Raw genomic sequence first — 23,983 nt, 5'->3', positions numbered from 1 at the left:
CATGGTGGTGATGGGTTGATGGTTGGCCTTGATGTTAGATGTCTTTTCCAACCTTCATGATTCTATGATTCAGTGATTAAGGTAAGATAAAGCCTTCTGTTAACTTGGAAACTAAAATAGAATAATTCGGATAGAGCACAGCAAATCTCATGAGATATTTTCTGTTGTAAGTTTGAAACTGGTAGTAAGTATGGCACTACAATAGTACCAAACAGTAAAACAAAACCATTGTGAAAAGATCAGTTGAAGTAAGTTCTGAAATTCTTCTTGCCTGAACATTTTATTTTTCTCTTATGTTTCTGTTAGAAAAACCATTGCAGAGGAGACCAAAGTTTATTTATCCGAAGAACAATACAATTGAAGTAGAACTTGGTAAGTAGTGACTATTTAAGAAGTCATTAACATTCAGTAAAACAAATAAGCTCCTGGTCTTTCTGAAATAACACATTAACAGTTCCACTGACTTCAGCAAGATTGGGAGCTAGGTACGTGCATGGAGGATATCTGGAAAACAGATGGTAGAACATGATTCCCGCAAGTGATTTGCGGAGGCAATAACTGTGTGCCTAGGATTGGCGTCTCTTGACCAGCAGTGTTGGGTGGGATGCATTTATTTATGTTTTTTATTATTGCCATATGTCCTTTCTACTACTTCTCAATGTCTGTGGAAATATGATTACACATATGTAACATGTTGAGAGAGTTTTCCTCCTCCTGTATGTTTCCTGTCTCCCTTCCCTCTTCACAACCTGGATTTTATTCCTTGTTCTGGGGTATTAAAAGGTTTCAAATAATGATCGTTTGTGAAACAGTGGGCTGCTAGTTGGTGGATATCCCAGGTATTGTTTATCTTAGAAATTTCTTAAATAAGAGATTCTGGATACAAGGAGTCTCTTCTTCCCAGTGAGGACAGCAAGGCAGTGCAGCAGGCTGCCCAGAGAGGTTGTGTAGCCTCTGTCCTTGGAGGTTTCGGAACCTGACTGGATAAAGCTCTGAGCAGCCTGGTCTGACTTCAAAGCTGGCTCTGCTTTGAGCCAGAAATTGGACTAGAGACCTCTCAAAGTCCCTTACAACCTCAGTTATTTTGTGATTCTGTGGGCCAAGTATATGGTATGCAAGTCTTTTCCTAAGCAAACCTATACATGTTTAGATCGAACCATATATGGGACAGAGTTGTGTTCTACTGATGTAGCCCGGAAGAATGAGTTTTGGAGCTGCTTGAACTGCAATTTTTTTTCTTGTTTTGCACCAATGAGAACTGTTTCAAAGCATTTAATTAAAATGGGCGTTAACTGATTTTTGAGGTGTGATTGGCTATTTACTAGAATTTCCTAGTACAGGATCTAAGCTGTCCTGTAATCTTTTGAGGAAGGATTATTACCAATTAGGTCATTAGAGAAGCTCTGAGGAAGGCTGTGCTAGGGCTTTGGCACCATATGGGAGCTGAGGCCAGATCAGAGTAGTGCGGGTGACACGCCTGAGCGATGGGTTGCCATCCAGAGGGGTGTAGACAAGCTTGAGAAGTGGGCCCATGTGAAGCTCATGAGGTTCAGCAAGGCCAAGTGCAAGGCCCTTGTCACCGTTTAGAGCAGGACAGCAACAAACAGCGTGGCAGATGCTCTCCATTAACCCTGTCCTCCCACCAGAGGAAGGGAAAAGGAGGAAAAGGGAGAGAGACTTACAAATTGAATATAGAAACAGCTTTACTAGTAATACTAATAATACAGGAATAAAATAATATAGACAAAACTGATGCTGAGTTTCCTGGAGCTGGGTGCCGGGGTGCTGGTGTCCTGCCAGCTGCTGCCGGGCAGCACCAAGTAGTCCCGGGCTGGCCTCCCTCAGCAGTAGACAGGAACTGGACTGAGGAATGCACGGATCGCAGTCTGGATCAGGATCTCAGGCAGGATAGCGAGCAGGGTCCTCTTCAGAAGGCGGCTGTGGACAAAGAGAGCGAGACCCTCGTGATCTCCCGGCTTTAAACTGAGTATGATGTCCATGGCATGGAAACCTCACTGGTCAATGTCGGGTCACCTGTTCTGTCCGGCCCTCACTGCGAGTGCGACCCTTTACGACTCCTCACTTGGGGGACCTAAGACGTCTATTGGTGACCATCGCTGCTACAGTAATAGTTATAAGCAGGGATCTTTTTCTGCATTCCATTCCTACCGTTAGCTCAGTAAGACTATAAACATTAGGTGTTACCAGTTTTGAAGCGGACAGTGTCTGTAAAATATCACAGAATCACAGAATGGTAGGGGTTGGAAGGGACCTCTGTGGGTCATCTAGTCCAACCCCCCTGCAGAAGCAGGATCACCTACAGCAGGCTGCACAGGACCGTGTCCAGGCGGTCTTGAATATCTCCAGAGAAGGAGACTCCACAACCTCCCTGGGCAGCCTGTTCCAGTGCTCTATCACCTTCAGAGGGAAGAAGTTCTTCCTCATGTTCAGCTGGAACTTCCCATGCTTCAGTTTGTGCCCATTGCCCCTTGTCCTGTTGCTGGGCACCACTGAAAAGAGTCTGGCCTCATCCTCCTGACACCCACCTGTAAGACATTTCTAGGCCTTTATAAGGTCCCCTCGCAGCCTTCTCTTCTTCAGGCTGAACAAGCCCAGCTCCCTCAGCCTTTCCTCATAGGAGAGATGCTCCAGTCCCCTCATCATCTTTGTAGCCAGCCAGGTTTAGAAAAATAGAGTTACTTAGAAGAACTTAGATGTGAGGAAGATTCTCTAGAAGAGAATCAGTTCTGTTTTAACCAAAACTAGGACAGTCCTGCACGTGGGTTGGGGCAACCCCCGGTGTCAATACAGGCTGAGGGATGAACGGATTGAGAGCAGCCCTGCAGAGGAGATCTTGAGGGTCCTGGTTGATGAGAAGCTCAGCATGACCTGGCAACGTGTGCTTGCAGCCCAGAAGGCCAACCGCACCCTGGGCTGCATCAAGAGCAGTGTGGCCAGCAGGGCGAGGGAGGTGATTCTGCCTCTCTGCTCTGGTGAGACCCCGCCTGGAGTCCTGTGTCCAGCTTTGGAGCCCCTAACACAAGAAGGACGTGGAGCTGTTGGAGCGGGTCCAGAGGAGGCCACAAAAATGATCAGAGGGCTGGAACACCTCTCCTGTGAGGAAAGTCTGAGAGAGTTTGGGCTCAGAGAAAGAGAGAGTTTGAGTTCAGCTTGGAAAGGAGAAGGCTCCTGTGGAGACCTTATTGCGGACTTCCAGTACTTAAAGGAGGCTTGTAAGAAAGACGGGGACAAACTTTTTAGCAGGGCCTGTTGCAATCAGACAAGAGGTAATGGTTTTAAACTAAGGGAGGGTAGATTTAGACTGGATATAAGGAGGAAATTTTTCACTTTGAGGGTGGTGGAACGCTGGCACAGTTTGCCCAGAGAGGTGGTTGATGTCCCATCCCTGGAAAGGCCAGGTTGGGTGGGGCTCTGAGCAACCTGATCGAGTTAAAGATGCCCCTGCTTATTGCAGGGGAGCTGACTGGATGACCTTTAAAGATACCTTCCAAAGCAAACTATTCTGTGATTCTTATGTATGTCACATTGATGGTAGTGTCGCATAACACAGCTACTTCTGCTGCTGCTTTTTCTCACATTGAGCTTGTAAATACTTTGTATATCAGATGTTCTTTTCTCCTGTTGAGGCTTTGTGCTTCTTTTCACATTATGTGAAACATTTTATCTGGCCCAAATACTAACTTTGAGTATAAGGTATTACACTAAAGTGAACAGCACTGAAACACTGGTGGGCTTTGTGGTTTGATTTGTTTGTTTGTGGGTTTTTGTTGCAGTTGTTTTGGGTTTTTGAGTGTGTTTTTTCTCTTCTTTTTGACCTCAACAACTTGTGAAAGATACCTGATATCTCATTCTGAAGCTGCCAGGTTCTGGTGAAGATCAGTAGATCTTGACAAGAATAATGAATGAGCTTTAATAGAAATTATGTTCCTCCAAAGTCCAGAAGGCTTTGTTTTAAACAGTGGGAATATTCGGGATCTGATACAAACAGCATTATCTCATAGGCTTGCAGTCCTGCAGGCTTCAGATAGTTATTTAATTCTGTTGGAAATATTCAGAAATGGCTCAGCAGCATCTTGTTTTCTGGTAATTACATCTTCTCTGGCTTCATTACAATTACGTGCGTGATTTGTGCCTTGCCACTAGTAAGGAAATTTGCTCACCAGATCTTAGACTGAAATAGGGAGACTTGCCACTCATTTTTTTTACATCGCCCAACCCTAATCTTTGTCTTTCTTTTTCATTTGTAATTGTAACTGTAGAAGAAATGAAGTAATATTACTGTGGGGCTTCACTGTACTGCATCTGCCTCCTATTAAAATATGTAAATCTCATCCGCAGTTCTGACTGGTAATTGGTTCAGAAAAACCATTTAATTCAGAAAAACTTACCAATGCGACCTCTTCCCAGGAGGAGTCTGATCTGCTGAGGCCCTTAAAAGGCTCTTTAGTTTACTGAAGGCATCCTTTAGGATTTTCTTAATCCTTGATAGTACTTACTGAGAAAATGGAGAATAGAGCAATTATTAATCCAGGGGCTGCCTGTGACTCTCAGCCTGTATTAAGACGTGTTATGCAACAACTTGTTTAGACTCCTTATTTTAGAATAGCATTTGGTCCATATTTGGTATGGCTTCGAGACTTCAGCATTAATTAAAAGTTGCTGATGTACTATTGGATGCCTTAGACCAGCGAAGATGAACAAACCCAGCTTTAATTGCCTTACAGATGTTAGGCAAGCAGTTACACATGAGACTAAAAGGAGACACAAAACCTTCACCCACAAAGTGGACTTACTGTGGCTACTGAACAACTACAAATGATTCCGTATTACAGGGGGACCCTTTAAAGGAAGTTGGTGAAGTTTTTGGTTTTTTTTCGTTTTTTTAAAAAAGGCACTGCCATTCAAAAGTAATATTCTCTGTCTGGTACATTTAATGGGATGCTGGGGAAAAAAAAATCTTCTGTTAAATGCCTGCCTGTAGGACAGAACCTGGAAAAAACTGTATGAACCTGGAAATACCTGTATTTTTGCATAAGAAGTGGCAGGAGAAGGTAGTGCAGAAACTTAACGGTACATGCAGGAGTGTATAGAAGTGGAGGGCATGGAACACTTAAGGTTTTTCTTCCTTTTGAAGAGCTGTGCGATGAACTAAACCGCATCTTTAAAAAAAGTCGTTATTGTGGTGGAAGGACATCGGGGAAGAGATTGGGGAGCATCTGTGATTTCTGAGTGAACTCTTGTTCAAGTAACTGCTTTGCATGCGAGCTAAAGGTTTATTCCATACTTTTGATAGAGACTATCACTTGGTGGAAGCACCTAGATATGATGTGGTTCTAGGAAATGAAACATTGAGGCCTTTACGTAGGTGAACTGAGAGCCCACCTTCTCCTATCAAATCATAACTCCCATGGGTAAAATACAGAAGGAAAGGACTCCAGGAAAACTGCTTACCTTCCTGTAAATGGAGCCCTCCGAGGTACATTGGCGATAAATATATGCTGCAACTTGGCTTGCTTTGTTAATACTGAGGCATTCTGTAGGATCTGGACGGTTGGTGGCAAAGGAGCTGAGTGACAGGTGAGCTTGCTCTGGGAGCAGAGTGTGAGGGTATTCAGAAACCATCCCAGTGGACAGTGTTGGCCAAAAGACTCTGTTTTGGAGTAAAGACACGTGTGGTCACTAAGAATGGGATTCAGCTCCAGGTGGTATCTGCATATGAGCTGGGGGGCCTCAATTCATGCTATTATCAACAGGGACTCAATTCAGTTGCCTAGACATAGATGTCTAGTGCTGTTTTGGGTGATCTGGCTGCTCTAGCAGTGCAGGTTTCTTGAAGGTCTGGAGTCCTGTCTGCCAGCTCCATATGGATGCCTTGGATGCTAGAGAGCATCTTGGATGTCACCATACTGTGTACATCCAACTGATTTGAGCTCTGCATCTTTCAGTGGAGTCAGTGGAGTCTAGAGAGCTGTTCAGTTGATGAGGTCCAGGTATCTACTTTAATGTGAGTCGACTCCAGCAGAGCTAAACTCTTGTTACTATCTTAGGCATCTGGTCAAATATCGACATGAACATTTAGACACCTACATTTAGGGTGGAACTTATATCCAGACTGGGGACACCCCAGTGTGGATTACAGAGGGATGAATTTTAATGACTCTGCTTTTTGTAAGGTAAGTGGGTTTTTTTGGTAGCCCTCCTTTTCCCACCTGTTCCCTAATCACTTCATCCTGCTTCTGTTACAAGACATTCAATTGCTGTGTTTAAATGTTTTTTGTAGGCTCTCATGTAGTTATGGAATGTAATATATCAAGTGACATAAATGGCTTGATTCCATTCTGGCAAGTTAATGATGAGGATGTTGATAGCTTTGATAGCACCTACAGGGAACAGTTTTATGAGTAAGTATCCTTATACATTGAATTGTAAGTGCATTTCTAGCTGAAGTAATCTCCAGTAATTTGCAGTGAATTTACCATAAAGTTGACTACTAGTCAAATATCAGTAGTCATTGAAAGACTGATTAGAAGTCTGCATCAAGTACATTATATTCTTACTGCTTGGTTTTTAAAAATATAAACATGTTGTGATAAATACTGATGTGTCTGATACAAATGTAATGAAGCAATTGCATGTAGGTTTTTATAGTGCTGTGGTGAAATGCATAATTTTGTAAGGCCTGTTATGCATTTGTTCTTATGCAATCCTTTTTGCAAATAAATTAAAGCCTGCCCTCTATCATTAATACAGGAAGGATGCATTGTTCCAAGACAAAAAAATCAAACCACTTATTTTTATTTGTGAAGTTGGTCCTTTTCTACGTACTGACACAACTAGTAATCCTCAAGAACACAAAGCAGAAGCTGTTGTTGCAGGACATTTAGGGGTTTTTTATGTTCAGGAAAATGAAACACAAATTAGGTTGATAAAACCAGCAATTTCTTTTGAGAGAGCAGGACCTTTGTTACTCAGTGACTGGTCTGTGCTGTAGCAGAGTGTGAATGTGCTGTTTGCTTTTTCATTGTATCAATCACTGCTGTTAAATATAACCCTTAAAAGGCAGTACAAAGCAGAAAGAAAAAAATCTCAGCTGATGAGCTCTCACTTGTGCAGAAGCATTGCTGTGTCTGCAAAGTGCCATCATCAGTGAAAAATATGGCTAGAGAGTTAGGCTGCAGCCTGCTTTTGAAATGGTCTTTTTCATTCATCTCCATCTGGCCATCAGAAGGAATCTTCGTTTTACTTTGTCCCCAGGTTCCTTTAGGGGGAATTATTACTTTCATTATAGATCTGTAATACTTGGTTGTTTGCCTGTAAATACTGGGGCCCCAGCTTTTGGTCTCTAAGGCACAACTAAGCCCATTATTCTTCAGGGCGTGAAGTTTCACCAGAGAAGACACATGTGCAGCTCTGTGTAGCTGTGTTTAAACTTTTTATAACTGCAGTTTTTTCTGAAACCAACTTGGTGCTGCTAGTAAACACATCTTCCTGAAAAGCATTTAAGATATTTAACTCACACCAATTCTCTGTTAAGATTTTTGGCGTGCCTGGAAGTGATACCCATTTCGAATCACTACCCTGCTTGTTAATTTTCCCATGCCAGAGATGGTGATGTGCAAAATACATCCTGTGCAAGTTCTAATCGGGATTAGTAGTTCAAATTAAGTTATCCAGTATCAAAGACATGAATCTAATTGCAATAACGTTGTTTTACTTCAAAAAATAGTAGCAGTTTCTCAGCAATTACATTTGTGGAGTGTTTGCTCATAGCAAAGCACACTGTAGGCATGGCCAACATTATGGACTTGAGGGCTTACAGCTAGGAGGTAACTCTTTCCTCTGCTGGGAGGAAAGTTAAAACTGACTTGAACAAATCAGAACATGTTGCCAAATTATGAGGTTTATATTGGCATCCTGTGACAGAAATTGCTGGCAATTATATATGTAATAGAAACTGGTTCTTCAGGATGTTCTGCAAAATGAGTTTTCCTCCTGAAGTATATAAGGTCATGCCACTTCGGTATATAGGGTAGAATGCCAGTTTATAGGTACCTTCTTACTGCAGCCCCTCCCATCTTATATGTGTAAATCTACCTTAGAGCAGGATGGTATTTAGCAGGATAGCATATTGTATCTCCAAGCCTCTTGTGACAATAGATATGAGACATAAAGGCAGTAATGCTATGGTTTTTGTCATTTGACACCAAGATCACCCAGCTTTTGTGAATTTTATTCATCAGTCTTTCCTAAATTGGTTGGTGCCCTTAACTGTGGACACTGTGGCATTGGGGAGTCCATCAGTATGCTTAGAAAGGTTTTTGCTTCATCATCAATATAAAGAACGCTGGAAGATGGTTTTTGTCTCTTGACACTTTTATTACTAGTTACTACTGGTTTGAACAACGTTTCATTCACAGGATCACTTAGGTTGGAAGGGGACTCTTGAGATTGTCTTGTCCAACCCCCCTGCTCAAACAGGGTGAGAGAGAGCAGGTTGCTCAGAGCTGTATCCAGCTGGGCTTTGAATATCTCCACAGGTGGAGACTTCACAGCTTCTCTGGGCAACCTATTCCAGTGTTTGATCACCCTCGCAATAAAAAAGTGTTCAGATGGGAAAGTGTTTCAGTGCTCATTGCCTCTTGTCCTGTCAGTGGGCACTACTGAAATGAGCCTGGCTCAATCCACTCCCTCCCGTCAGGTATTTACACACCTTGATAAGATCCACCCGCCCCCAGCCTTCTCTGCTCCAGGCTGAGCAGTCCCTGTTCCCCCAGAGGACAGCTGCTCCACTCCATTAATCATTTTCATGGCCCTGCGTTGGCCTTGCTCCAGTAAATCCATACATCTCTCGTACTGGGGAGCCCAGAACTGGCCCCACTACTCCAGGTGCGACCTCACCAGTGCTGAGTAGAGGGGAAAGATCACCTCCCTTGACCTGCTGGCAGCGCTGCTGTTCATGCAGTCCAGGATGCCTGGGGACTGGATATTCTTCCTCAGGTGCAGGATTTGCATTCTGCTTAACTTCATGGCGTTCCTGTCAGCCCCTTTCTCCAGCCTGTCAAGGTTCCTCTGGATGGCAGCATGACCCTCTGGTGTATCAGCCACCCCTTTGAGCTGTTTTGCAAATGATACAAAACTAATGGTGCACTCTGTCCCACTCAGTGAAAAAAACCCAACAACCCAATGTGTATGGAAAGAGCCAAGTCACCTCTAGTCATGAAGCTGCTTGTTACAGGCATGATATTTGCTGTGCTTCACTGGCTTCTTAGGTTTATAGAGGTAAAAAAATGAATGTTCTTGTATTTGTGGATAGATGAGTCTATCCTATACTAGGCACTGATATCTCAGTTTCTCTACAGATGTTTCCTTTTTACTCTTTTTTTAATGACAGAGAGGTGATGCCTCATGGAATTCCTGTATCTGGAACAAAATTTAATATTTCAGAAGTGAAAGTACAGGATTATGCTTATAAATTTTTCTGTCACTTCATCTATGGTTCTCAACAATTTACAGCCTACATCAAATTGGAACGCCCAGGTAAGAGACCTCGTCTTTATAAAATGGTGATCAATGATGCTTACTTCTCAGTTAGTTTGACAACATCCTACTTAGAGCTAAAACTGCATGATGTGCCGTTGAGCAAAGTGGGCAATGCAGGTCAATGCCTCTCTTTGTGAAGTTTTTGTCATATTATTAGCAAAATTAAAGAAAATAGTACTTTTAATTTGTTTTGTGTTCTCTCATTCAGTGTTTTAGGAAACATTAATGTTAAGATTACAGTTTATTTGAAGCAAATGTGAGACCTCAGTGGAATAATGTGCTTCATTTTACACTCTTGTGCTTAAAGAAGCATGTGGAGCAGAGGAGATCGTGTGTCTAGAAGCATAGTGAAAATAGCCAATTCTCTAAAGAGCTTGGGGGAAGACGTAACTAAGTGTGGAACAGACTGTCAAAAGGACATGAATATATATGTGGACCTGGTTGTCCTGTCTTTCAGTAAAAAATAATGGGCTCAGATTGCCAAGAGAAAGGAAAAAAAAAATGTATTTATATAGTAGGAGAAACTCTAACAGTGATGATGGTGAAGTAATGAAATCGATTGCGCGGAAAGATTATGGACTTCCCATTACTGATGCATGTGCTGTGTTATCACCTTCTAGATAGGCTCATGCATGTTGATTGGGAGCATCCTGCCACTTGTTGGAGACCCCAGGCTTGTGATCAGAGACAAGGATAAGTTTGACCTATTGCTGGCTAGCATTAAATTTTCTTTTAAGTAGATGAACTTAAAGGTAAAGTGAGCTTTAAAAACTCAAATTCAGGGCTGAAGAAATTACTTATTTTTATTTAAAAACAGATACACAGAAAAGCAAATCATTATAAGTACCCATTTTTTTTTTTTAATTTAACTGCAGAAGAGCCTCTGGTCTATTGAGGTTGTATTGAGCTGGCTTTGTCAACTGTGAGCCAATCCTTTGACAAATGTTATTCTCAAACTTATCTTTAACTGGCCACATTGGAAACAAATAATTGCCTAAAAGTGGATCTGAGTTCTAGCTTGTTACACAAGCTCTCCATAAAGATTGTCAGGGTAGGATTTAACCTCAGAAATCCTTTAATATGCATGAACTAAAGAGTGCAGTTTGTGGAAGGTGTGTGTTGGTTTTAAGGACAACAAATCTATTAAGGGTAACAAATTAGTAGCTTCAATTTTCGAAGAGGCTAGAGAAAATGGAAAGCTGGTTGGTCTGGGGAGGATAGCATGGTCAGGAAATCACCTTCCCACCTCTGACTTTGTTGCTTTCTGACTGATAAAATTTTGTGTAAGAATTCTGACTCTGCTGCTGCACTGGGATATGCGTCAGTATTTTGGTGTTTCAGCTGAAGAGTAGGCTCATTTGTCCTATTGCTAAGGTACCTTTTCTCTGAAAGATACAATTAGGCTTGTCAAATAACAGTATTTGCATACATGCTTCATAACAGTATTTGCATACATGAAAAACTTTCAGTCCTACTCATTCCTTCCTTTTTTTAATATTTTAATGACTAAACAATTTTGAACATCTCTTGTCTTTCTCTGTTTCTAATGTATAACTGTGTTTTGTTTGTTTTCTCTCTCCTTACTCCACTCTACTGCAGCTTGGAACATTCAGGGTTACTTAATTGGAGGAGGAGTTTCCATGGTATTTTTAGTATTTTTTACTCTCTTTATCTACAAGATCTTCAAAATTGATATTGTGCTTTGGTATCGGGACTTCTACCATCCTTTCCTGGGTAAAAAAGGTATGTTTGTGTAACAGTGCTGTGTGTTGTAACGAGCTTCCACCTTCCCTTGCAAAGCAATGAGTTAACCTCAGTGAGTGTGATTGGTCTGGCTTGGGGTTTTTGAAAGGGTAACATGTTTTTATGGTGTTTCGAATTAGTTCAGATAACCAAAGCATCTTCAGGGGAAAAATCAGCAACTTTTCAGGAATCCAGTATTATCATTCCTTTCCCTGAACACCCCCTTCAGCGCTTTGAATGCAGTTGTTCACATTTCTTCTAGTTGCTGTTGTTATAGAAAGCGGTAATACAGTGGAATTGTTGGGTGTTTGTTATTTTCCATAGATAAAACAGGACAAATTTCACTTTCTTTTCTATTTGAAGGCACTTCTGATTATTTTACTTTCTGTAAATTCCTAGCATTCAGAAAAAATGTTGATAGGGGTGCTATCTATGAGAGTATGCCGAAGTATGGGTTATTTCCAAATATCTGAGAGGAGGTACATGGCTAGAGAAACAAAATATCTTCTAGATGTACTGAAACTCTGTTAGAGTTCTTTGAAGTCTTTTTAATTTGGTCTTTCTGAAAAGTTTGTTCCAGAATACGTAGCACTATTCAGACTTTGAAATTTGCCAAAAATACCTTGGTTTTGTTTTCTTGTCCAAGTGGTTGCTGTGTTTTGAAACTCCAGGTTACAGAAATGACCCGTGAATTGTATGGCAGCTGGAATGTTAAGTATTCAGTTGTACTACTGGAACCGCTCTTTTCCAGATAATTCAGTGATAATGTTTTTTTATTTAGAGTTCAAAAAAGAATATTCAAACCTACTTAATTTTGCAGGTTTCTTTTGCCTATTCAGATCCAGCATACTGAATTCTAGAAGGCCTGATTCTACAAATATTTCAGGCTTAGTATAGTTATACATGCTTAAATAATAGCAGGATTAGGACCTAAAACAATGATTCAAGTGTGCAAAAAACAGTTTAGAGATTTGCTTGTTTGCTTTTCTGTCTTGAGAATCCATTTTTATATTACTCCTATTGCTCCCTCTTTAGTTTCAGATGGGAAGATCTATGACGCTTATGTTCTGTATCCAAAGAACAGAGAGAGCTGCTTGTATTCATCGGATATTTTTGCTCTGAAGATACTGCCAGAGGTCTTAGAAAGACAGTGTGGATATAACCTCTTCATATTTGGGAGGGATGATTTACCAGGAGAAGGTAAGCTCTCTGAAGACAAATTACACTCAAGTTTTCTCATTGGCAGCTTGAAGTACAACCCAGAAACAGGCAGTCAGTCAGATGCGATTCTAAATATTTCCCACTGTCAAATGAGCTGTGATTTTTTCTTATTCTCTCTGATGGAATTCTCTCTGACTACCATGAAGTCTATTTATCTCAGCTTTCCCCTTGTCATTATTTACCTCTTCCAGGCTTTTTCAATGCCTGGCTAGCCTAGATATCTGGAGATGGAAGGATGCTGAGGGGAAGGGGAGCTGAAATTGTGGTTGTGAATGATGACTAATGCCTGGAAACATGGAAAAGTAGTTCTCGTGGGTGGTGTGGAAAGAACCCATTGCTTTGAGGTGCCATTTGACAGGATAACTTCTCTACTGTTTCGTTTTTATTTGCTCTGAGTACTGCTATCAAACCAGCAGAATGCAATGAAGGGTATAATGGATGCTTAGACAGTGCAGATGGGGAAAAAAAAGAATACAAACTAAAATAAGTTATCAGGAGCTGTCAGCTGTGTCAAAGACTACTTGTCCCTTGTGAAAGTTCTTACAAAGCATTGCCTTCCTTGCAAGGATTTAAAATCCTTGTGGAGGTTTCCTCTGTGTGCATATGCGCATCAAATTTAAATTCCTAGCATGTGACACTGAAAACTGCAAAGTCTGTCCCACTGACTGCTTATGTGAGGGGAAATGATGAAAGTCTTCAGAATCCTTACTGGCCTTATGGCTTTAAAAAGATAATACTGAGACTGAATAGATTTACATAGTAGGCCTTAAATATAAGTTTTTGTTGTTGGGTTTTTTTTTTAAAAAAAGGTGTGTAAACAAACTACATGAGATGGTTCGTGGATCACTTCTTTACATCTGAAAGCTTTTGGTAGAGGTTTGAGAAGGAAGGGTTTCTGAGAAGTACAGTCTAAAGTGCTGCTTTATTTTTCCAGCTTGAAAAAATGCAATAGTCTATTCTAGGGGCTAACCCATATGGGTTTTGCGTGGTATTTACCATGTTTTGCTGTATTAGAATTAATTTTCTGGAATGCTATTGAAGGGAGGTTTCTTTGCTTTCTGTTCTACTTACATGTAGTAAAAAACAGTTAAGGATATCAGAACAAGCCATTTAAGGAAAAAGGTCACAGTTTTGTCTAGGCGTATGGTTTCAGAACTTGTTTTTTTGCAGTTGCACCTATGATGGTAATAAAATGGCATTAGCGAGGTAAGTAGACAGGTGATAGTTCTTCGCTGTTTATGCAAAACAGGAATGTAGACATGAAGTCTGACGGGGTCAGATTGTGTTGCAGTGGCCAAATCAAATAGCAAACAGTGAATGAAACAGCTGCAACATGTTGGTAACAAAAAATAGAAACATACAGCCTTAATTTTGCACAAATTCTTTCTCTACAGCTGTGATCAGTGTTGCTGATGAAAAAATCCATCAAAGTAGAAGAGTGATAATTGTTTTAGTACCAGAACCCTCCTGCTACAGTGTTACAGACAATGTGTCTGAAAAGCACCTAGCCGTGTATAATGCTCTTGTCCAAGACAGCATTAAAATAATTCTCATTGAACTTGAAAAAATACAAGATTATGCGGACATGCCAGAAACAATCAAATATATTAAGCAAAAGCATGGGGCTATCCGGTGGAAAGGGGACTTCTCAGAAAGGTCCCACTCAGCAAGTACCAGATTCTGGAAGAAAGTGCGCTACCACATGCCATCCAGAAAAACTGTATCTTCATCAGGGCTGCATTTGTTACCAAGAGACTTTAATTCTTCCTAAATAACAACAGGAAAACGATGCTTGTTGACTACTTCAGTTCACATAGTTGGTGGTGGATTGATCTGTTTTGTGCAGACAATCTCATCCATAATTTCTGGATTGAAGGTACTACAACTTCGTCTACGGATGTGAATCATCCTTTCTTATGGCCAGATGAACCGAACACCTTGTGATGTCGTCAGCAGCACAGTGATGACATGGAAATCGCGTAAGACGTACATGAGGCCTTTTCCAAGAATTGCACTTTGATTTGGTGGAATTCTTTTGAAAATGGAAGGGAAAAAAACTATCAAAACAACAAAAAAATTGTTTTTTGCAATTAAAGGTTGAATATGAAGGGAACTATATTAATTATAATAGTGATACTGTGTAGTGGACATGGTTGATCCTAGTAAATGTTTTTGTTTCAATTTTTTAATGAAATGACAAAACTTTCATTTGTTATAAGTTCATTGTTTGCTGGAAGGTAAATCTCTCTGTGTTACTGCATCAGCGTAGTATCGTCCAAGAGAAAAGATGAGACAATCCCAGGCCCCCAAAAGTGCTATTGAACCTGACAAAGCATAAATACTCTTCTCTGATCTTTTTTACATTTCAAAGAACTGTACCTTTTAGTCACTTGTCCCACACAGACTTTGTAAAAATACCGTTGTAATGCTGTACTGAGTCAAAAAAATTAATCTCCAGAGGATTGTTTTTTTTGTTTCATAGAATGGTTTGGATTGGAAGGAACCTTTAAAGATCAAGTCCCTCTCCAGCTGTCTTGTAGGCCCCCTTCGGGTACTGGAAGGCTGCTCTAAGGTCTCCCTGAAGCCTTCTCTTCTCCAGCATGAACAGCCCCAGCTCTCTCAGCCTTTCCTCATAGCAGAGGTACTCCATTCCTCTGATCATCTTTGTGGCCTCCTCTGGACCTGCTCCAACAGTTCCATGTCTTTCCTGTGCTGAGGGCTCCAGAGCTGGACGCAGGACTCCAGGTGGGGACTCACCAGAGCGGAGTAAAGGGGCAGAAACCCCTCCCTCGACCTGTTGGTCACACTGCTTGTGATGCAGCCCAGGGTACAGTTGACCTTCTGGGCTGAGAGTGCACATTGCTGGGTCATGTCCAGCTTCTCATCCACCAGTACCCCCAAGTCCTTCTCCTCAGGGCTGTTCTCAATCCGTTGTCCACCCAGCCTTTATTTGTGCTTGGGATTGCCACAACTCATGTGCAGGACCTTGCACTTGGCCTTGTTGAACTTCACGAGGTGCGCGTGGGCCCACCTCTCAAGCCTATCAGCGTCCTTCTGCATGGCTTCCCTTCCCTCCAACGTGTCGACTGCACCAGACAGCTGGGTCTCATTTGCAAACTGGGTGAGGGTGCACTCAATCCCACTGTCCATGTCGCTGATAAAGATGTTAAACAGCACCGGTCCCAGTACCAACCCCTGAGGAACGCTGCTCGTGACTGGTCTGCACTGGGACATTGAACCATTGACCGCAACTCTTTGAGTGCAACCATCCAGACGATTTCTTATCCACTGAGTCCATGTCCCTCCAATTCAGAGACAAGGATGTCTTGTGGGACAGTGCCAAATGCTTTGCTCAAGTCCAGGTAGACAACATCAGTTGCTCTTCCTTTATCCACGGTGACCCTGTCGTAGAAGGCCACCAAATTTGTCAGGCATGATTTGCCCTTAGTGAAGTCATGTTGGCTGTCACCAGTCAGCTCCTTATTTTCCATGTGCCTTAGCACAGTTTCCAGGAGGATCTGCTCCATGATCTGCTCTATGATTTCCAGTTAAATGGCTTAATATATTTGTGCTTACTACCCAAGTGGAACAATTAGCGAATGACATGGACTGTCTCATGGGGAGTATGGGATGGTTGGCTTCATCCCTCTTACTTTAAAGACCAGATCAAGGGGCTTCAGGGCACCTCCTTCTCTTGGGTCACTGTTGCTGAAGGAGAGCAGATCTCCCCTCCTGTTCCAAGCCAGGGTGCAGGCTCTAGCATTTGTCAGCTCTGAACCTGACTGAACAGACTAAGGTGGCAGAAATCGGTCTTTTCCTTCGGATGGTTTTCTCCCAGATTAGTGAGTTTGGTTCCTGGAGGGTTCAGAGCACAATGGGAGAAGAAAAGGGGTGGTGAGGCCATGCTTTTTGGCTCTAGATGCGTTTAGAAAACAGAGCTAAAATAGCGTTGCCCAGTACTCCTTAAAGTGAGAGAGAGATGCCCCCTGTGGCTACTTGCTTCTCTCCTTTCCCTCTCCCCTGACGATGTAAGGAATCAGAGGTGACTGTGTACCTAATTTGGCTGGGGCTGGATGAAGTGAGGATGGAGTCGCAGCTTACATACAGCTGTGGGGGAAAGGAAATGGTTAAAACTTGCTGAGCATGTCGAATCCTTTCTCTTTTTTTTTTTTAAACAATATGATGTATGACACAATTTTGTCAACTCTGAAATCAATGTTTGACTTGTGTTTAGGTGGTGATGTAGTTTGTAATGATCAATTTTTTGGGGGGAGGAGGGAATTGATTTGGTTGATTTTAAGAAATGATCAAATCTGTTTAATGCCATGTTTATAGCTGTCGATTTTACAGGAGCAGGAGATGTGAGAGCCAAATTGCTTTTCAGTCTGTGCTTGACAGTTACATTTTTAAGTTTTGAGATCTATTTGTGTACAGAAGCTTCAGGATTTGATTGTTACAGCCTTTAGCAGCTGCTTGCAGCTCTGAGTTCCTGTTTGCACTCTGTCAGCTTCGCTCTCGCAGAATCTTTTGCTCTTCTCTCATTCAAACTCCAGCCTATTTTTTCCTGTGCAGCTCCCTCATCTTAAAAGAAGCAACTTACTATTATGTCAAACTCCACCACTTTCCAAGCTGTCCTTGAAGGCTTTAAGCTAATGCTGTATTAGGCAGAAATGTTCCCTCTGAGTTGGGCATTTGATATCTCAGCTTGTTCATCTGAAACAAATCATGTTCTGCATCCTTCAGGATTCCTCTGCTGGTTTTGATGCTGCAGTGTCAGCTTTTTCTTCCTGGGTGGCTCAACCAAGTGAAACTGGTAGTGTGAGGGAGAGCTGCCCAGTGAAGGTGGGATGGTGAGACGCTTGTGCTCTGCCTGATAAGTGACACCACCAGTGGAGGGAGGTTCCTCTCCCATGTAACGTGCTCTGGTTACCTCAGCATATGGTGGAAATTTGAAACCCTGCTTCTGAGAGCCAGTGCCTTCAGAGCTTTGCGAGTTGAGTGTGTGTTTGGCCAGAATGGAATAAGAATCTCCACATTTCAGGATAGGAGGGGAAAAAGTGCATTTGAAACATCAGACTATTTCAAACTGTCATGGTACTGGATTTTTTTATTGATGAATGTCATATATGTGTAGAGCAATGCACATGCTTATATTCTGTTCTCATTCTATGTTTTAGTCAAGGCAGAAGTGTCAAGGGAGGATCAGTTCTGGTCATGACGTGCAACATTCGCTTAGCTGTTGCACGCAGCTTTTAAATACGGTGCATGTTCAGTGACAGCCCACTGTAGGGTAAAAGAGCCTTGAGATCCAGCTGAAGTTACTGACATCCATCTGAGCAAGGCCAATTGTTACGGTTTGCATCCGTAGAAGAATTTAGTGGGACGGAAGCCGTACAGTTTGGTCACAGAACTCTTCTGTAAGAAAATCCCTGTATCAAATGTGAAGACTAGACATTGGAAGTATGGTAATTGTACTCTGAGGACTAGGGTGCAATACTGAGATTGCGCTTCCACCTTGACAGCTTGCAGTATGCAGGCCAGGCAACAGAGTTCCAGCAACCTCAGGCCTCCTAAATTGCTTTTGTTGACTGAAATAGACTGAATGAAAAACTGCTACTTGTTATCCCTACCTTTAGGGAGAGGAAAGTTATTTTACTGAGCCGAAATACTGTTTTTTAAAAGATATTTGTTCCTTTTGATATATTTATATAACTGATGCTAAAGTTTTATGTGTTATGTAAAGACACTTTGAAGAAAGGTCCAGTTTTTAATTCAATAAAGGCACTACATTTGTTTTTTCTTACAGCACTACTGTTTTTTCCCTCATTCCTCCACTAACGCATGCAGAGAATGAACAACAGCAAGCAACGGTCTTGACTTGAAGTGTCTTAAAGAAGACCACTGTATTCGATCTGCTGCTCAGTCTGTGTGGGCGAAAGGGTCTCATTAACCACTATGTTAATCTAGTCTTGGCACAGCATTAGCACTAACCATGTCATCCTGCCTGGGCAGGCAGGAGCGGTGAACTTGGCTCTGCTCTGTCCGGTACTCCCTGTGCAGTGAGGTGAAGCTGGAGCAGCCCCAAGGCTGCTGCCTCGCTCTCTGGGACCAGCGTGGTCCCCAGCAGTGCCCCACTGAGCAACCTTCTGCTGCAGCTCCTCAGGAGCTGGAGGAAATGCAGGAGACCTCAAATGGAGGAGATGTGAAGGGCTGCTTATCAGTAGTGGAGAGGCAGCCTACTCTGCTTGGCTCCTTAGGCAAGCCCTAACTTTCTGATCTGCTCTGAGAAAGCCAGAGCCTGGGCAGTGGGGCTGTAGGGGCTGGTGTGACACGAGACCTCATGGTTATTTCAGAAGGGCTAATGTGCTTAGCATGGGGTTTAAAGAATAATTTTCAATTCTAATAGATTAAATGAGTTTATAAAACTAGGAGTTTTAAATTTGGTCTATACTTTTTGCATTCTGATTGTTTTGAACAACTTCCCAAAAGCTGTTGCTGAATACCATTCCTGACCCTTCTCCTAGTACAGGTAGCGCCAGCTCTGTTTACGCCAGCTGGTTTAATCCTGGGCTTGTTTTTTCATGCCAGATAGATAAGCAGATCAGAAAGCCATTAGAGGAATTCTTCTGAAATGAGTTTTTATATACCTGTGTGACTCTCACAGTAGTAGTTTTTCAGACTCTAAGCATGTTTGTTAACTTCTGTACAACCAGCAGCAAGAAGTTTTAATTCTATATTTAGACTGTATCAGCATTTTCATGTGAAATTTCCCATATGAAGTATTTTCAAGACCTGTATTTATAATGCTTTTGTTTTTTTTTTTCAGGCCTAATCCATACTATACACCTGTCTAAAACCCAGGCTAGGGTTCAGGCAGCAAATTAATGTGTATTTGATGGTCCTATGCATTTGTTGCTTCGACTTAGGAAGGGGATCACTATGAGCATCACTTCCGTGCTGACAGCAGCACAGCACAAACTCTTTTTAAACAGGAGGTGGCGGATGATTTGCTTCTGCTAAGGTGCTCTTTGTTCCCCACCTCTTCCAAGATAAGTCAGTTTAGAACTAAGTCTGCGTACTTAGGGATTAAAAGATTGCAGTGGAAGGAGTCAAGTCAGAGAAAATCACCGTTCCCTGGTAAATGGATTCAGCACAGTTTACTGCGAGAGCTGAAGCCAGCCTGACCAGCAGGTTTCCTGCCTGGACTAGAGGAACAGTAGGAATGTGGCCAGTACTGTGAAAAAGCCCTCCTGTGTGGGCTTTTCAGAATTCTTCTTAGTTTAGTCCTGTCCTCCTCAAAGCCACTGCCAGCAAAGCTTTCCATTCAGTACGAATAATAAAGAAGATACTCATGTGAGGTGAGTAAAGCTAATGTAGTTCTTGGATGTCTTCACTGGTAATGAACTTAAAGGGAAGCAAATTAACCAAACCCAACACCCCTGGACGAAGCAAGAGAAAGAAAGGGGGCATAGAAAGAACTGTTGACTTCAGGAAGACACTAAAGCAGACATCCAGTGAATCAGTCTAATTTCCACATCTAAAATGGACTCAAGAACAGGATTTTAGAATGGGATTATGATGAAAAATTTACAGGTTTTTCCTATTATGTTTTGGTTTGTGTGCATTTATTGTTTGAATGTTTGTCCTGCAGGAGTATTGAAGAGCCTTTTCAGCACCTACATACTTTTATTCTGTAGTTCCCTGCTTGCTCTTTTTAAAATTGTTTGGTTTTGTTCCCATGAAGTGGATGTGCACTCTCTGAAAATACAGAGAGAGGTAATTTGAACAAGGCATTGCATAATCCATGTTTAGTGTTTGCAGAGAACAGGCAGTCTCTTCTTACTGATGGTCTATTGACATCAGGGCTCTGAGGGTGCTAATAAGCCTTACTGGCCCAAATCAACCGCACCTTGGGCCCAGGAGCCCCATTTTATACCACTCTGCTCCCTTGCTGGGGACACTGGGATGGCCCTGGCTGAGAGGGAGCTGCCAGCCCACATGGCATCCTAACGGTAGTGAAGTGTCTCACTGTTAAATGAACTTTCACTGGACTTGGTACAGAAGTAGAAGCCAAATGCCTGTGATGGGAGGGAGTCAGTCCAGAGCATCTCCCTGTGAGAAGCTGCTTTGCTTTGCTCTTGCAGTTGCACGTTTTGTTCCTGAACGCAAGAAAACAAAACACACACACAAAAAAAAAGACAAAATGAATTTTATGCAAAACCCAAATGGCTTTTGTGGAGATAACTCCAGGACTTCTGTGTACCCATTTCCAAACACTGCTGTGAAATACTGTCACGGATGGAGTGGTGCACTTCATCACGAGAGAGCAGCAACAATCTATTTTATTAATACAAAACAGTGAGATAACAAAATTAAATAGTAAACGTGACAGTGGTTTAACAAGATTCGATGACGAGATACACTGGATTGTTTAGCACATAGAGGGCAGGGTCAGAACTCTCAGGGACACCATCCCGTGGAGTCATGAGGTTCAGAAGGGACACCTTTGCTTTCTGAACTCCTTTGCAAGAGAGGAGTCTAGGTGCGGCTGGATCCAGACTCAGTCCCGGACTTGGTCAACGGTTCATGACTAAAGGGTTGTATGTGCGCATTCAATCCTTTATATCACTTCGCTAAGATTTCCAAAGTTTCAGCATGCTTATTAGTCACTTACCAGGATCTGATGCGATAAGGATTCTCTCAACCTTGAGGAATAACCTTGAGAGGTGTCCCTACTCAAGGGGAGATCCTGGCACGCAGCCTGCTGTTGCTTCAGGAGACCTCAGCGGGCCCTGGGCCGTCCACTATAGAGCAAGATGATTGACTTGTAGTCATATTCGCATACCAGCAGGAGGTCTGGGGCCCTGTTCCAGAGAGCGCTTGGCTCCTGTGTTGCCATCCGACCCCAAAGTCCAGCCTAAGCTGGATGTGGCCATCACAACCCCACTGGTGTTTATGGCTTGAGCAAGGGGGAGGGGGAGCAGGAGGGGGGAGCACACAAACACACACAAAGTGGAGCTTTCTATTCTAATTTCAACATGTTTAATTTTGCTGCGGCTGGTACCCCTCAGAGATGAGCATCTCTAACTGCCTTTGGAATTACACTAGCTGTATGGTGAGAGCTGTTCAAGCAAAGTGATGGTTCCAGCAAAGCTTAGCAGTAGTGTAACTAAAATATTTTTAATTATTTAAATGTGTTGTGATTAATTTGAAACTAAAGCCATTTTCTTTGCAGCTGCTGCTTAAATGGTAAATGCATCTTGCTGTAAAAGGCAAAGGTGTTGTTTGTGTAAGAGGGGGCTTTGTATATCAAGCCTTTTAGATATGCTCAGTTATTTTCTCTGCCCCTCTTCACTTTCTAAATGGCATGTTAAAAAGACACCTTAATTTTTGTACATAGATGTACATGAATGTTGGCAATAAGTGATACTTCCCTTGGCTAGAATGGCTCTATGCGTAGCCTAAAGAAGCGAAGGCTGCTCAGTGCGTCTGGGACACATCCCTGAGCCCTGGTACCCTTTCTCATGTGCCTTGCCTTGGTGGACTGCTCTGGCATTGCAGTGTTTGTCACAGGCTTGTCAGCACATCGTCGGCAAACCCAGCAGTTATCTATAATACGCAAAGTGGAAAATAAAGAAAGAAGTTTTCAGAGATGTCTTAATGAGAAAGGAATTATATTATTACCAGCAAAATTACTTTCTGCATTCTTAAGAAGGAATATTACAGATTTTTAATTAAGTTCTTTATTTATATTATCTGTTCATGTTTTAGTAATTAATTGTTAGTGCATTTAGGAATGTAATCCGCTTAAAGACAAAATGTTTCTTAGATTGACAGAGGGATCTTGTACTAACCAATACGACTGTAAAAGGAATGGAGTGAATTATTTATGCAAAATCTCATATAATTACTTGGGAAAACAATATAACATTTATGTAGAAGTTATTAGTCAGTCTACTTCTCAGTCTTTTGTGCAACAAGGTGGTGCAATTCTATGGATTTTCTATAATTTCTTTATCTAAATCCAGAAGTTTGACGTGACGATTCTTTGTATTCATGAGGAACGTTGAATTGAAACACCCAAGAAAACAGTTTTCTTCTATTATAGTAATCCATTCTAAAATATGAAGATATAATAGAATTATTGATAATCTGTTCATAGTCTTGTGTTTTGTACATTTAGAAGCATATTCGTTTTCAAATTCAGAGCCCAGGAGCCCAGCCATTAGCTAGTTACCCTTGACTTGGTGTTCTTGTCAGCAACTGCTCTTTCGTAGTCAAATGATGTTGGTTATGAGTAGAGAGTGAAAATTTGAGGTGAAAATTGCCAGCCTCGAAGTGATATCAACACTTGCAGTTTCTTGGAAGGTGATTGTGGTGAGGAACAGGCAGGTCACAGTTTGTGGCAGTTCATCAGGCTGTGGGAGCATGAACGTGGGTGGTTTGGACACCTTCCTAGCATGTCCTAGCCCCTTCATTGCTTTGGGAATGGAAGACGTGCAAGTCCAGTCAGGCAGGTCTCCTGCGGACATGCAGAAGGGCAAATAAAACCTTTGAGAGCTCTCCATGGCAACAGCTGTATTACAGGGCGTGTTAGCTCTCAGTGCTATGGAGTCTAGGTGCACACCACAGTTGTATCCTGACCCCACACCGGGTTGTCGTGTGGATTTCCCTGGAAGAAAACCCAGCCTGATGCTAGAAGGGAGTCATGAGCATGCCCTGCCCAGGTCTCCAGCAGACCCCCAGCATGCATCCTGGTGATGAATGGTCAGTGCTTAGAGAGGCTGAAATATTACGAGAAGTTCCAGTGCAAACACTTGATCAACATTGCCAGCCCCCCTTTCCCACTGACCCCAAAGGAATAACGGCCAAAGACCCATTCTGTCAGCTACTGGTGCTTCTTTTTTCAGTCCTTCTTTTCAGTCTCAGCTCTTGCTTTATCCACCCAGGACCCCTGGATGATGTTCCTTCCCTGAGCAATCTCTGTTCTGCCTAGGCTACCAGTATAAATATAAATGTTGTCACAGTTCTAGTGGTGTGGCTTTTTTCCAACAAACCACCGCTATGACTACAAACTTGGAACAATTACTAACATAAACCAGGTGTTTGCAAAAGTCTTCCGTAATGCTACAGAAAGCACTTATGTTTTCAGTTAAATTATTTACATGCACCTGAAAAAGGCAAGAGAGAGGTACAGAAGTCTGGAAGCTGTCTCAGTACTGTGCTGGTCCTAAAACCAGATGATTATTCGAACAGTGAAGGGTGATGGTAAAGGCTCTTGTTCGTTTCTGGCTTAAAAACGAAATAATGCAAAGGCGGGAGCTGGATTGAGAAGATGACTAATGAGCCAAAAGGCTTTTTTTTGTTTTCTTTTCTTTTTTTTTTTAATTATCTGAAAAATTTGAATATTTGTCTACTACACAGGATAGGTATTTCACAAGAAAGCTTTATTTTAATC

General features: G+C 42.1%; 1 protein-coding gene across 3 annotated transcripts in view; it reads left to right on the top strand.

Moving 5' to 3' along the window:
• LOC104329456 (interleukin-1 receptor type 1) overlaps positions 1 to 18,330 on the top strand; it is a 31,686-nt gene extending 13,356 nt beyond the window's left edge. For all 3 annotated transcript variants that reach the window (XM_075426457.1, XM_075426465.1, XM_009934579.2), the window contains 6 exons: positions 307 to 372; positions 6,302 to 6,422; positions 9,413 to 9,558; positions 11,161 to 11,304; positions 12,340 to 12,504; positions 13,920 to 18,330. In XM_075426457.1, the coding sequence (XP_075282572.1) occupies positions 307 to 372; positions 6,302 to 6,422; positions 9,413 to 9,558; positions 11,161 to 11,304; positions 12,340 to 12,504; positions 13,920 to 14,296 (1,019 nt within the window). In that variant the 3' untranslated portion in view covers positions 14,297 to 18,330. The remainder of the gene's footprint in view (positions 1 to 306; positions 373 to 6,301; positions 6,423 to 9,412; positions 9,559 to 11,160; positions 11,305 to 12,339; positions 12,505 to 13,919) is intronic.
• Positions 18,331 to 23,983: the final 5,653 nt, after the last annotated feature.

This window comes from Opisthocomus hoazin, chromosome 1 (genome assembly GCF_030867145.1).
Source record: "Opisthocomus hoazin isolate bOpiHoa1 chromosome 1, bOpiHoa1.hap1, whole genome shotgun sequence".
NCBI classification, from domain to species: domain Eukaryota; kingdom Metazoa; phylum Chordata; class Aves; order Opisthocomiformes; family Opisthocomidae; genus Opisthocomus; species Opisthocomus hoazin.
The sequence above is the reverse complement of the archived record's forward strand: the minus strand, read 5'-3'. Positions and strand labels throughout refer to the sequence as shown.